We start from the raw sequence: 14,132 nt of genomic DNA, 5'->3' as shown, positions 1-14,132 counted from the left end.
TTTGGTTATGTACATTTGAGTTATGGTTTGAGATAAGAATCTTTTTGAGTTTGTGTTTGAGTGAGTCAAAACTTGAATTTGTATTTAGATAGTATTTTAATAAAAAAACTCAATGCTGATGAAAAATTTTAATAGGGTATATGGGTCGGGTTTTATTCGTTTTTTCGTTGTCAACGCATAGAAAAAAAAATCATCTCAATCAGAATTAAAACGAAAAAGTTATAGCATTTTTAAGAATAAAAAAAATACTGTTCATTAATTTGAGTTCGAGTTTCTGAACTCAAGTTGAAGGGAAAACTTAAACTCGAGTTTAAACTTAAAAGAACATGAACTCGAATAAAATTGTAACTCGAGTGGTATTTTTTTAAATTTTTCACTTAAAAGAACAAGCCCATAATGTTTAGGCCGGCCCAACCCTACCCTGAAGGAGAGAGGGTCGTCATTCGGCCTTAAGTTCAAAACGAGCTCGGGTAAACAGTGACGGGCCTCAGCCCGACCCACTAGCCTGGTCTAAATTTGCAGTTCTAAGTATTATCACGCTGATTTTCCATTATGCCAACTCAAAACAACATCTTTAGGAGTTAAAATTTATATTAAAAAAAAAATAGAGAGAGAAAAATCTCATAATTGTTTTGGTGGAAGCCATTTGAGATGGGATCCACCCAAGTAGTCATTGTCTCATTGATAGTCATTCAGTCAGTATTCATAAGTTCCTTCATAAATTTATTATCTAGTGGAAAAAAAAAAAAAAAACTAATTATCAGGATTGGAGTATGCATGTTGGGTTCTGATCCATTCAAATTTCAAGTCACAAAATGATACGTAAGAACCAACTGAAAAGTCTGTCTTAAGGTGGTGTAGGCTGGTAGTCGTAAAATCAAATTTCTAAAGTATGTACTCACTATTCTGTTACCTCTCATACTCATATGAAACTGAAATCAACAAGGGATTTGTTGAAGCTGGGGAGAGAAACTCTCAGATTTGGTTCATTAATTTATGAATTTAAAATCATTTTCGATTTACGTGTATTTTTTGTGAGAGAAAATATTGTAACAAATCACGAACCATGATTCAAATCATGGTACAAATCTACCAACTAAACGTACGCTTGCGAATAATTCAAATCATTCTGAATTAGAATTTTAGCAAATTAAACCTTGAATTTAATACTTCTAACAATTTTGGTAACTAATCAAAACGATAGATCCCTAATAAAAAAGGTGGACTTTAAAATTTAACAAAGATATTCACATGTCTATTGTATTGCATGATAACTTCAAATTTTACAAATACAACTGTTCTTGTAAAATTGTGAGTTATTGCGCAATAGACCCATGACTACGTGTTAAATTTCAAAAACCTACTGTCAGAAAAAATTAAAATCCACGGACTAACCGGTAAAAAAAAGTTATAAACAGAACTGTCGCATCTTAAAAAGGGCGAAAACCCTTCTAAATTTCAGGCTGAAGTAATTTTATAATATGCACAGAGGGAAATAAAGCAAGAAAAAGTGAGTACACCGTTCAATTTTTAACTAGTCTGGGATCACAAGATCAGCAAAAATCTATATTCCCAAGATAAGAGCTGTGCTTTGAAAGGAACATCTATATTGATTCAGGAGACATAGGAAAGTAATGCAAGAAGGTTTGGATATCATTTCATAAGTCTGGAACTGGTACCATATTGCAAACTTGCAACTCTAAGTAAACTTATATGGCAGCTTCAATTTCATCCGATCCCACAGCTACTCCGTTAGGGCCATCTTCTGTTCGGAGCTGAGAGGAAACGTCATCTATGGCAGAGTTCAGCTGTGCAATCTTCTCAGCCAATACTTTTCGGGTTTTCTGAAAACACAAGCATCACAAGAAAATATTCTCATAAATCATACAAAATTTAGGTGATTATGTTCACACTGTAACAGAACACAAAATTCCATTTTGGGATACTTCTGGCCCGTTTGGTTCACACATTTAAGCTCGAGAATCTGATTCTGAATTCAAATTTTGTGAGAGAACCCATTAACGGGAACTTTTTTTATTCAAATTTTTTTGTGAGAGAAAACAACTATAGCAGAATCAGAATCATGGATTCAAACGCGTGAAGCAAGCGGACCCTTATACAATTCTATACTGTTTGTGTCTCATGAGCATCGCTCAATGGTAATTTAGGCAAGTGCCTCTGTTGAAATATACAAAAAAGTAAATCAACATAATCAACAGCCAAAGACTAAAAACACACACAAGGTCTAGCTACATAATTCTTAAAAAAATAGTGGAAACTGGAAACAGCTAGGAAAGTGAAAAGGACAAAAGAAGAAAAACCATGAAAAAGATTTTACACAAATAAATTCTCAAAGAAAAGTCGATGCTCAGCATTTGTTCAGATAACTACATAAAAGGAAAAACAGCGTCAAACATGTTCTTACCTCCAAAGCTTTTTCTTCGTCATATATGAACTTGGGTAGTTTCCTCATTAAATCCTTTCGGTCAGTTCCAGTCAATGCTTTGCTGATCTGTTAATTTTTTACACACAGAAAACTGTCATGAACATAAATTATCCAAGCTAATTTGATGCATATGGCCATGGAAGAGAAGCAATACCCCATATCCAAAGAACTACGATACATGAAAATTCCACAGGGCCCAAATACTAAAGAGCTACCGAGCCACAATATATGAAAAATTACAATTATTTATGGCAGATTCTCTCATTTTATCAATCAAAATCAAAATCTTCAGACTGCAAAGAACAACATTTCTATGCACTTCCAGAAAACAAGTCTCACCTGAGGTGCATACACACAACCCAGTGTGCCAACTATAATTCCTCCTAAAACAAAGCCACCAATAAAGATGCCTGCGCTACTTGGCCTTTCACCATCACTGCAATTATAGGAGACTGATATTAGAAGTTCATTCATGCATATATAACAACCCCCAAATACTATGAGTAAAAACAAATCTTCAAGAGAAGGAAAAAGGGAAAAACCTTTCCTCTTTATTTAGTTAGCAGGAACACTAACAACAAATACACACAAGCGCCCATGCAGAAGGAAATTGAAACATTGATGAGTTTAGAAACCTCTTTAGTCATACTTTCTAACTTTGAGCAGATTTCATGATCCCTCTGAAATTGTCAATTGGAAATTTTGTCTAAAAATTCCTACCATGATAGCATCTTTGTTGCTTTTTCACTAACTGACGAACTGCCTATTGAACAGGATATACGGTATATTGTGATCATTGTTTCTAAAAAGGCAGATAAAATATTACGTGGGGTTAGTTATTTCTCTTTGAGTAATCCCTACTGTTATGTAGGACTTCAAATATTTTGGGTTACCAATCAGCGTACCATAATCACACACAAAGAATAAAATCTAAATGCGAAGTATTAGGGTCACAGAAACCAAGGACAAATATGATACCTGTAAGCCGCTTGAACTGCGAAGGACTTTTTGGAGACACGCTTCAAATTGAACGACAAGTTTGCAGGGACTGCACTCCCCAAAAATTCATTGGATCTCTTCAAAGAAGGTCCTAGCCAAACCAATTACAAAAATAGAAATTTTTACAAGAATCTCACAAAAATATAAACTTTTACATGAACTTCACAACCAAGGTTTCTTAGAAACAAATATCACACTAAGTGAACCAAACATTCCTAATTCCTAATTCTTAATTCCATTCGATAGGCAAATTCCACAAAATTTCTTGAGTCTTAATCGGAAATATCCAGAAGCAGAAATCACACCATAGTCCACCCGAACCCTAAACATTGCTATTTCCTAATTCATAAATCCATCCAAAGGCAAATTCCAACAAATTTTCAGCATGGCAATCGGTAATGTGCAGAAATCAAGTAATATTTTAAATAACATTACGATCTTACAAAAAATGCATAACATTTGCTTCGTTAACTATTTTCCGCCAAAATTAACAAAGAAAAATATAGAAAATTGCGCTTTAATCAGAACAGAATATTCGTTTGTTATTATTATTATTCTATTTTGCGAGTATCCAACAAGAGATTAAGTTCAGCTAAATTACATTATAATTCAAGAATTCTTGAACGAAAGCACATTGTTCAAACCAAAGAAAACCTAAACTCTCAATAACCACTGATTATCGCTCACTAGTCAAGAAAAATTACCAAAAAAAAAAATTGATAATCAGTTTCGGATTTGTTACCCGAAGAAATCTGGAGTCCATGATTCCTTGTTGCGATCACCGAGTTGGAAAGAGCCGCCATCGTTTTTGCCTACAGTCTACACCAACAGATTCTAGATAGAGAAAGAGAGAGATATAGAGAGAGAGTGGAGATGAGAGAGAGAGAGAGAGAGCAGATGGTTGAGTTGGGAGGAGTAGAAAAACAAATGCGGCTTCGATATTATCTATGCTTCGCCTTATTGGAATTTTTTTATCCAACATTTAATTGCGTTTCTAAAGAAAAATTAAAATAAAAAGGATAACTCATAACAGTGATACAGTCACAGAGGGCCGATTTAGATCAAACTTAACATGTGTCGCCATCTAGACCGTTCGATTAATGAAATGTAATCAATCACCGTGATTAAGCAATGTGGCCGCATATATCTGATTATTGATTAACCTGAGCAAGAAAAAGGTACACAAATACCAATATCATAACTTCTTTCCTTATTTCTCCGAGTGTTTGTTTGTTTTGTAATGCAGTTGAAAGATTTGTAATACAGTTTTTTGTTCTTTCATTCGTTTTACATATTTGAATCACAATCTTGTTAGGGTGTTTTCTGTTCAAATCTATGAAATTAATATAAGTTATCTTAGTTATTTTATATATATTTCTTTTAAAACAATTTTCATCATTTTCAATATCATATAGACTTGTTCATTCTACCGATTCGAGTTTTCAATTCTAATTTTGTTACAGTTAAAATTTTTCAGAAATAGTTACATCTAACTTTTTTATTACAATTAAAAACTCTCAATTTAAACTGAAAACTCGAATTGACGAACTGAATGAGACTATCTCTACATATTTAAAAGAGCCAAAAACCTAACTTCTAAGGAGGCTATGTGTTGGGTTATATAGAGACCACATGTTTGCCTCTTCTTTCTTTTTTATTTTTATTTTTATTTTTTTTTAAATTTCTCTCCTTTTTTCTTTTTCCATTTTTGACCTTTTTTTATTTTTCTTCTCTCTCTTTTTTTTACCTATTGTCTTTTTTTTTTCTATACATCTAATCTTATAGGACTGTTACGTGGTAGTCCATCCCTCCACTTTTTTTCTCACTTTATTTTTATGAGAGTAATTTTTTTTTTGCACGTATTCTAATTTATTTTTAGTTGGTTAAAATAATTTTCTTCAAATGTATTCTTACTTATTTTTTTTATTAATTATTATCTTTACATATATTTCGTTTTAAAATAAAAAATAAAAAATCTTAAATAATTGTATAAATAAATTTCTCATTATTTAATAAATAATAAACTTTTTAAATTTTTATAACACAACAATACGTACAAAGTACATTATAAAACTAATAATAATACAAGTACGAAACATTATCATAATGATTTTGTTGCTTGCGGTTTTCGTTATAGTCGCCATTATCACAATTGTAGTCATATTATCTTGTCTTGTATGGGAATCAAATTAAAAAATTTTAGATCAGCAAAAAAAAAAAAAAAAGGAAAAAACAAGTTAAAAAACTTGTTTGGTTATTTTTTAATTTTTTTTTTTAAATTATGGGGTGAATTAGAGGAATACCATTTTAAGATAATTGGTTGGTATTCGAATAAAGTGAATTAGACTTTTCCCATGTTTGGCTGTCGAATTTCGCTTATTGCAAAATTGAGGTCCATATTTGAGTTCGGGCTCTAATTCAAACCAATCTAAAAAGATGGAAAATATGAATCTAAACCCCCTTTAAATTTGGATATTCCTAACCCCTTTGCTACGCTTTAACTCATTCCTAGTCAGATTCATTTTTACAACCGGATTTAAACGCAAATTCAAATGTTATTTTTAGTGGTGTTTAGATTTATATTTTAATTATATATAGAACGCTAATTTTGATCGTTTATTTAATCCACATATTTGGATTTTACTTTTATAATGTTTGGTAGGATGGAAAAGAAAGAGAAAAGAAAATAGATGAAGGATTTTGGAGAGAAAAATAGAATTTTAAGTTATTTGGTGGAGAAGAAATGAAGAAGAAAGGAAAATAAAAATACGTGAGGCTCACAAATTTTTAATCCTTCCAACTTTGGGAAGAGAAGAGGATGACAAAATTTTGACAAATAAATTAGGTGTAAAATAACAATTTTAACATTCACCATTCATCATATTTTTATTTGTATTGGGGTATTATTATAAAATGCCTCAAATTTGATATTTTCTTTTCACTTTTCTTTCTCTTTTATCAAACACATGAGAGAAAATTATTTTACTTCATTCACCTAGGTATTTTACTTCTCATTCCTTCTTCTTTTTTATCCATCCTATCAAACATAGCATTAGTAATGGTAATTACTAGAATAATGATCTTTTCATTTTTATATTGATCATTTTCAATACATGATGATCATAGCATTATGATGATAAGAACATCTCCAATGTAAATATTAATGCCAATTATGTATTTGACACCAAAAAGTATAATAACATGTGTTATTTTCATTTATATTTCAATGCATAACGCTATTTATAATGTTAAAATATAATTTTTCTATAATCATTAAACTTTAAAAGTTGTAATACTTTTAATTAAAATGAAAAAATAACCATATTAACCAATAAAAATCAAGTGCTAAATTTATCCATATGTTATATTTGGTGGCAAATTTACTAGAAAAGTATAGCATGTGACAAAAAATTTCAGCTTTATTTTATAAGGCTATTAGATATTTTCTCTTTTTGGTATTGTTAAATATTTTTAAGAATCTTTTTTTTTTCTCAGGAAACCCTACTTGTGCTATGTGCCTATTCTTTCTTTTTATTTTTGCATTAGTATTTTGGTATTTTACTTTTATTGTTTCAATATCAATATATTTGTTAGCACAACAATAGCACAGTCGGTTCAGTGTTGATAGTACGTAGTTAAATTGTTGTCAAATTTATTGGCGGTGAGCTGCTCATATCAATGCTTACAACACATTCAAACACAGATTTAGATTTTATTTTTAATTGCGTTTATATTTACATTTTAACAAAAGCTAATTCTCATTGATGTTTAAACCACATATTCAGATTTTATTGTTGGTGATGGCAATTACTAGCATAAAATTCATTTCATTTTTATTGCATTACGATGATAATAATCTATGTGACATGCGATTTAGCATAATGAGAATATTATTACGACAACGATTTTTGTTGACTGGATATAAACAAGTTTGGATTGTAGGAAGATTTTATGCACAAATTTATAATAAAATGTCTGTTAAAAAAGTCCAGTGACTGACTCTTCTGTTAGCGGTTTCTTCTAAAGCTACCGTTCTCCATCATCACCAGTATCTAGAGAAAGCGTCACGATATAACTAATATTTGATTGATATGGTTACCTACCGAGGCAGTTGAATACTTTGTAAGCTCGTATATGTTATGTTGGGCGGTATTTTCGGAATCATTAAATGTGCAATAAATTTAAAAGTTCGTCGGAGCTTAAGTTCTCTCGAGCCAAAGCTCTTCTGAGTCCAAACTCTCCTGAGCCCAAGCTCGCCCGAGCCCAAACTTGTCGGAGGCCAAACTCTCCCGAGCCCAAGCTCGCTAGAGCCCAAGTTCTCCTAAGCCAAAAGTTCAAAAGTCGCGTGATGTTATCAAGTGAAGTAACCGACACTAATTGAATACATTGAATGGTTGAAAGTTAATTCTCATTGATTATTTATCAGTTTTAACTCACAAAAAGGTGAAAAGTCTCATTGTAATTAAGAGAGAATAAACTCTCGAATTTATGAGAGAATTAAACTCCTTCAATCCTAATGTACTATAAATTCCCTCAGTTTGAGAGGAAATGACAGACACTTATTTCTAAATACAATTGTCTTCATTTTGTTTTTGTTATTCTTTTAGAGGTTCTTTGTGTTCTTCGAGTGTTCTTCTAATTTCTTTAGATCCGAATTATTAGTCTAGGAACGTTGAATAAGTATTTGACAGAAATTTTACTCCAACATATTATACCCTGATACTTCGTATTTTTCGAGCAGGACAATATGCTAAAATATTATACGCCAATAAAACTATTAGATAATTAAAAAACAATTAAACAAATAAAAAAAATTTTACGCGTAAGCATGATTGGTATTATCATACGACCACAATACAAGTCACTGTTATACTCCCTGAATTTGTCGTGTGTATGTTGATATTTTCCTTCTTATAACTTTTTTTTTTTTTTGGCGTCTTATTTTAGCGCATAAATTTTTGAAACACAAACAATTAACTCCAATTGTTATCGGAGTTAATTGCCCATGAGAAAACTTTTCAAGGATCAAAATTATCGAATCACAAGAAGTTCAAGGAGGTACAAGTGTTTCCATCAAAAATTTTAGCTCTGCTAACAATAGGGTTAATTGCTACCGCGTTTTAAAAATTCAACGACTAAACTGCAAAATGAGGAGGGAAAAAAAAGAAAAAAAAAACTTATAAGATTAAATTAAAGTGCAAAAAGGCCTACATCTGAATGTCATTCTCTTTCTTTGGCTGCAATAGCCGGCCTTTGCTGATTTTGATATTATGTGTACCTAGAACTAGACAGAATACCAAACCAAAGCTTTCGGTCCGGTTTCAGAACAAGACACATTATGTGAAGACAATTTTCTGTAAATATGTACACACACACACACATATATATATATATATGATCAAAAAACGCCAAATCCACAACGCGTTATTCATCTTATATTTATCCTATAATCTCTTAAGTGCTGGTTGAACATTCAATTTGTTTTTTTTATTTTTTTTTGGTTTTAAGAAGTAACGCAGATTTACTTTTGAAGGAAAAAGTAACAGATCATATTAGAGTAAGTGCAATTTAGGAAGAGAATTATGGCGGTTGGTAGTCCAGGAGAGAGGTCTTTGAAGGAGACACCCACATGGGCAGTTGCCCTTGTTTGTGCTGTCTTCGTTATAGTATCTGTAATTATAGAATATGCTATTCATTCTCTTGGAAAGGTAATAATATATATATATATATATACACATATTTGCTCTTTTACCTTAGTTTGAAAAATTGGTCATGATATAATATATATGGTTTCTGAATTACTCAATCTTGCCCATTTTGAGATGATACACAGTGGTTCAACAAACGACACAAGAAGGCCTTGTTTGAAGCCCTTGAGAAAATTAAAGCTGGTCAGTCAAATCTTATACACACACACACACATATGTATATGTATGTTATACACACGAGTTTTAATCACGAAAGTTTTTTATATGAAACTGTTTAATTATGTGTTCAAGTTCATTAAATTTATACTTTACATGTACACACATGCAAGGTTTAATTCTGAATTCTCTGTCATCTAATCTTCATCAAGTTTCATTAAAGTTATTTTTTATTTGTTATTTCGATGTAATCTTATGATTCAGAGCTATGCAATATCAGTAGGGTAATTTTCCTTAAAAGTTTTGTTACATAGTTTGAATATAAAGAGTATTCTTGGACAGAGCTAATGCTATTGGGGTTTATATCTCTACTATTGACGGTGGGGACACAATATATTGTGAAAATATGCCATTCCTGCAAATCTTGGACATGTCATGCTTCCATGTAAGATTGAAAAGAAGAAAGGTAATGATGGTGGTGGTGGTGATGATGATAATGAGAGGAGAAAATTACTTTCTTATGCTGAAGATGACATTCTGTGGCGAAGAGCTTTGGCATCAGCTGCTAAAGATGACTATTGCGCCAAAAATGTAAGATTAAATAATGATATATGCACATATATTATGGTTTTGATTAAATAATTGGTGACTAGTACTTTTGAAGCTAATTTGTGTTACCTTTTTTTTCATGTGGAAATTAGGGCAAAGTTTCATTGATTTCATATACAGGAGTGCATCAGTTGCACATATTTATATTCGTCTTGGCTGTGTTTCATGTTCTCTACAGCGTTATCACCATCGCATTGGCAAGAGCTAAAGTAAGTTTTAAGATGAACTATGATAACGAAATCCCTCAAATTAAAAGTCTTGGAATCTTTAGATTTAAAATTTTCTCATGTTTTTTTGAAGATTATTTGGAAATAAAAGCCAATAATATGTAATAATTTAGAATAATACGTCACTAGTTATCATTATCGGTGATGCATCACACATGTAACTGCAGAGTAGAATTATCTTATAGTAAACATATTCAACATAATAAGAGTGACAAATAGTATTTTCTTTGGATGAGTGAAATTTTTGTATGGCCCACTGTAGGAAACAGATTTGGACTCTGTATTATCAGACATATATAAGGCTGATAATGTGCCTGTAACGTGTTGATTTTGAGCAGATGAAGAAATGGAAGGCATGGGAATTGGAAACCTCTTCCTTCGAATATCAATTTACAAATGGTATCTTTTATTATTTTGTTTTATTGGTAATTGCAGTTATAATCACATATTAATGACCTTGACCATCCAAACTAAATTTTTGTGTTAAAAGTAGTTAGGAATTGATCTTTGAGCCTTCATTTTGTTTTTCAGATCCTACGAGATTCAGATTTACTCGTCAAACTTCTTTTGTGAAACGTCACTCTGGCATTTCTAGAATACCCGGAATTAGATGGATTGTAAGAATAAAATTATTATTATTAGAACGTTATCGTCGTCATTGTCGTTGTTGTTATTTGGTTAAACGAGCACGAGAACTGTAATTATTTTGGCAGTTAATTAGAAAGATAAATGTATAATTACAGGTGGCATTCTTCAGACAATTCTTTGGTTCAGTAACAAAAGTGGACTACATGACCATGCGTCATGGATTTATTAATGTAAGACCTCATTATTTAAAAAAAAAAAAAAAGAACAGAAATTAAAATTTACTTCAATATTCAAATCAAATATATATATTTTTATATATAAGAGGAATATAATTAATTTTTCTGTCAAATTTGTTATGCCTAAGTTTAAAGTTTAACTCAAGCTAGCTGGTATATATGACAAATGCAGGCACATTTAGCTCCAAATAGTAAATTTGACTTCCGAAAGTACATAAAAAGATCAATGGAAGATGACTTCAAAACAGTCGTGGGTATTAGGTCTCTCTTTCAATCTCTTTGATCATGTCTCATTACATAACACATGTAGAGACCAAATAATATATATAATGTTAAATCATCATGAATTTGTTGATGACGATTAGCAAGTTGTTGATCATGAATTTGTTGTGCTCTAATCTTAGAAGATTAGCAACTTAAGAGTAGCTTGATAGTGGTAATTACGAAAATAGTTATGCACTTCCTTGGAACTTGGAAGGCTCTCCCTTTAACACTGACAGTACTAGCATTACTTGATTTTTGCAGCATACCTCTATGGACATTCGCCGTAATCTTCTTGCTTCTAAATGTCTACCGTAATTCCTTCTCTCCCTCTCCCTACCTCTCTCATTTATATTAATGAAATAATAACAAAGATCTCTCATGTGTAAGTAAATCTATTATGCATTTTGAAAAATACTAGAATTAATATCCCTTCTATTAATTTTAGTAAGTCACATAAATTCACATCCGATACTAATTAAATCTTTTTAATGCCTTGAATAAATCTTTTATCATGATTCTATTGTTGCAGAATGGTACGTGCTCTCCTGGTTGACAGTTGTGCCGCTCACGGTAAAGAAAGCAATCTAATTGGCAAATAAAAAATAATAATAAAAGCAAATTAAGATGTCCTATACAACTTTACCAGCATGCCTTGGAATGATTTTTTCCTAGCTAGTTGTTTTAATTAAAGAGCCAGCTCATTGGGTTGTGCTTGTGCAGATTCTTCTATTAGTAGGTACGAAGATGGAACTTATCATAATGGAGATGGCTCAAGAAATCCAAGACCGAAGTACAGTTGTAAAAGGAGCTCCAATAGTAGAGCCAAGCAACAAGTATTTCTGGTTTAATCGCCCAGATTGGATCCTCCTCTTGATACATTTTACTTTATTTCAGGTGAATAACAACTGATCACTTAAACAAACTTAACTTTTCAACCAATTAATCTGTAGGATGATTTTTAGCCGGGTAAAATAAAAACCTCAATATTGTGTAATTAACTGAGCTTTCAGATCCATATATATCAAATGTTGTTAAATTTACAATATTTATTCATATATAATTTTATTATGAGATCCATATATAATTTTGCAATATTACTGCTGCACAGAACGCATTTGAAATGGCAAATTTCTTGTGGACATGGGTAAGTAACTAATCTTAATCTAGATATCGTTCCATTTTTGCCTCAAAACTCTCAACTATAAGAGCCTTCTCTAATAAACTGCTCTAATATGCAAAAAAAAAAAAAATGCAGTACGAATTTGGACTGACTTCATGCTTCCACGAAAACTTACCAATAATTCTGGTCGCAAGAGTTTTCCTAGGGATAGCCTTGCAAATCCTATGCAGTTACATCACTTTCCCTCTTTACGCTTTAATAACACAGGTATTTAATGATTCAATAAATGCGTAATATATTTTTTTTTTAAATGATGAAGGGATTCAAACTTCATACCTTAACATTAGGTCTCGTTCAGTTCGTGAATTCGAGTTTTTAATTCCAGTTGAGATGTGATTTTATGTGAGAGATTTTCACTGTAGTAAAAAAGTTAAATGTAACTTTTTGTGAAAGTTTTTAACTGTAGTAAAACTGGAATTGAAAACTCGAATTGCTAAAATGAAAGAGAGCAGATGTGCACGTTTTGATTCATGCATAAATAATTGTGTATGCAGATGGGATCTCACATGAAGCAAGCAATCTTTGAGGAGCAAACTGCGAGAGCTTTGAAGAATTGGCAAAAGACTGCGAGGGCGAGAAAGAAACAGAGGAAAATCTCGGTTGATGCATCTTCGTCGGGGTTTATGAGTGGCGAAAACACGCCAAGCCAAGGTGCATCGCCATTGCATTTGCTCCATGCCCAGAAGCATAGGTCCACTCAATCCGACCTCGAAAGTGTTATTAATTCCCCGAGATCATACCAATCCGACACCGATCTCTCCGATCTTGATAGTTCCACACACGATGGCCATGTCACTATTTTACAATATCAACCACCGGGCAACAAGGAAGAACCTCACAGCATGGATTTCTCCTTTGTTAAGCCTTGAAAGTTTAAAAGGACTTTCCTTTAACTAGCTGTTTAAGTTATATAGGACTTGTTCGTTTGTATTCAAACTTTTAAAAAATAAAAATAAACTTAAATTATAACTTTATTTAAATTCATGTTCTTTTGTAAAATTTGAGTTTAAACTTAAATTTTAACTTGAGTTTAGGGTTAAAATATGAGTTCAAGTTTTTCCTTCAACTCAAGTTCTTAAACTCAAATTCAAGTTAATGAACATTATTTTTTCTATTCTTAAAAATGCTATAACTTTTTCTTTTTAATTCCGATTAAGATAGTCTTTTTTATGCGTTCACAATGAAAAAATGAATAAAACCTCACCCATATACCCTATTAAAATTTTTCATTATCATTGAGTTTTTATTAAAATACTATTTAAATACACACTCAAGTTTTGACCCACCTAAATACAAACTCAAAAAGATTCTCATATCAAATCATAACTTAAAACACAAACTTAAATTACAACACAAACTCAAATTATAACTTAAATTTAACTTAAGATTTACATTTAAATCACCATAATTTAAAAATGTAACTGAAGAAGCCCAATAACTTTTTCTATAAATTATTTCATTTTAGGTTTATTGTAGCATACGAGCATTTTGTCCGCATTAATCTTGAACTAATATTATAAGTGGCATGATAAGTGCATTATTATTTTTGAATTAGGAATTAATAACAATTTACGAAGAAAAATATATTTCACTGACTAATAGGTTTAGCTATAAAAAAAACACACAAAAATATTGATATTTTTTTCTACAAGCATAAGAAAAGTGAACTCTTTGTAAAGCTTAAACGAGATCAGAGAGCACAATTCCAACCTCAGTTTT

General features: G+C 31.4%; 2 protein-coding genes across 2 annotated transcripts; one reads left to right on the top strand and one right to left on the bottom strand.

Moving 5' to 3' along the window:
• Positions 1-1,411: 1,411 nt before the first annotated feature.
• Positions 1,412-4,419, bottom strand: LOC21407557. Its single transcript, XM_010096237.2, has 5 exons — positions 4,188-4,419; positions 3,425-3,536; positions 2,786-2,882; positions 2,426-2,512; positions 1,412-1,844 (listed from the first exon to the last, which is right to left on the bottom strand). The coding sequence occupies exons 1-5, from the start codon at positions 4,246-4,248 to the stop codon at positions 1,710-1,712; spliced, it is 492 nt and encodes a 163-aa protein (XP_010094539.1). The 5' UTR covers positions 4,249-4,419; the 3' UTR covers positions 1,412-1,709.
• Positions 4,420-9,027: 4,608 nt separating this feature from the next.
• On the top strand, positions 9,028-13,282 carry LOC21407556 (MLO protein homolog 1). Its single transcript, XM_024164334.1, is given in 15 exon segments — positions 9,028-9,153; positions 9,279-9,336; positions 9,652-9,719; positions 9,721-9,900; positions 10,011-10,127; positions 10,484-10,544; positions 10,677-10,762; positions 10,889-10,963; positions 11,142-11,230; positions 11,495-11,544; positions 11,763-11,803; positions 11,954-12,127; positions 12,342-12,377; positions 12,489-12,620; positions 12,908-13,282. Coding segments are annotated over 15 exon segments (1,668 nt in total).
• The last annotated feature ends 850 nt before the right edge of the window (positions 13,283-14,132 follow it).

This window comes from Morus notabilis, unplaced genomic scaffold (assembly GCF_000414095.1).
Source record: "Morus notabilis unplaced genomic scaffold, ASM41409v2 Scaffold314, whole genome shotgun sequence".
NCBI classification, from domain to species: Eukaryota; Viridiplantae; Streptophyta; class Magnoliopsida; order Rosales; family Moraceae; genus Morus; species Morus notabilis.
Note: the sequence above shows the minus strand (reverse complement) of the source record. Positions and strands in the feature narration are given on the sequence as shown.

What these genes read in the sequence shown, in the direction of transcription:
- LOC21407557 (XM_010096237.2), bottom strand. Translation starts at nt 4,248, where the DNA reads ATGGCGGCTCTTTCCAACTCGGTGATCGCAACAAGGAATCATGGACTC. An exon ending in TGGACTCCAGATTTCTTCGG is followed by an intron (nt 3,537 to 4,187) that starts GTAACAAATCCG and finishes TGGTTTGGCTAG; the next exon opens with GACCTTCTTTGAAGAGATCC. An exon ending in ACGAAGAAAAAGCTTTGGAG is followed by an intron (nt 1,845 to 2,425) that starts GTAAGAACATGT and finishes TTGTGTTTTCAG; the next exon opens with AAAACCCGAAAAGTATTGGC.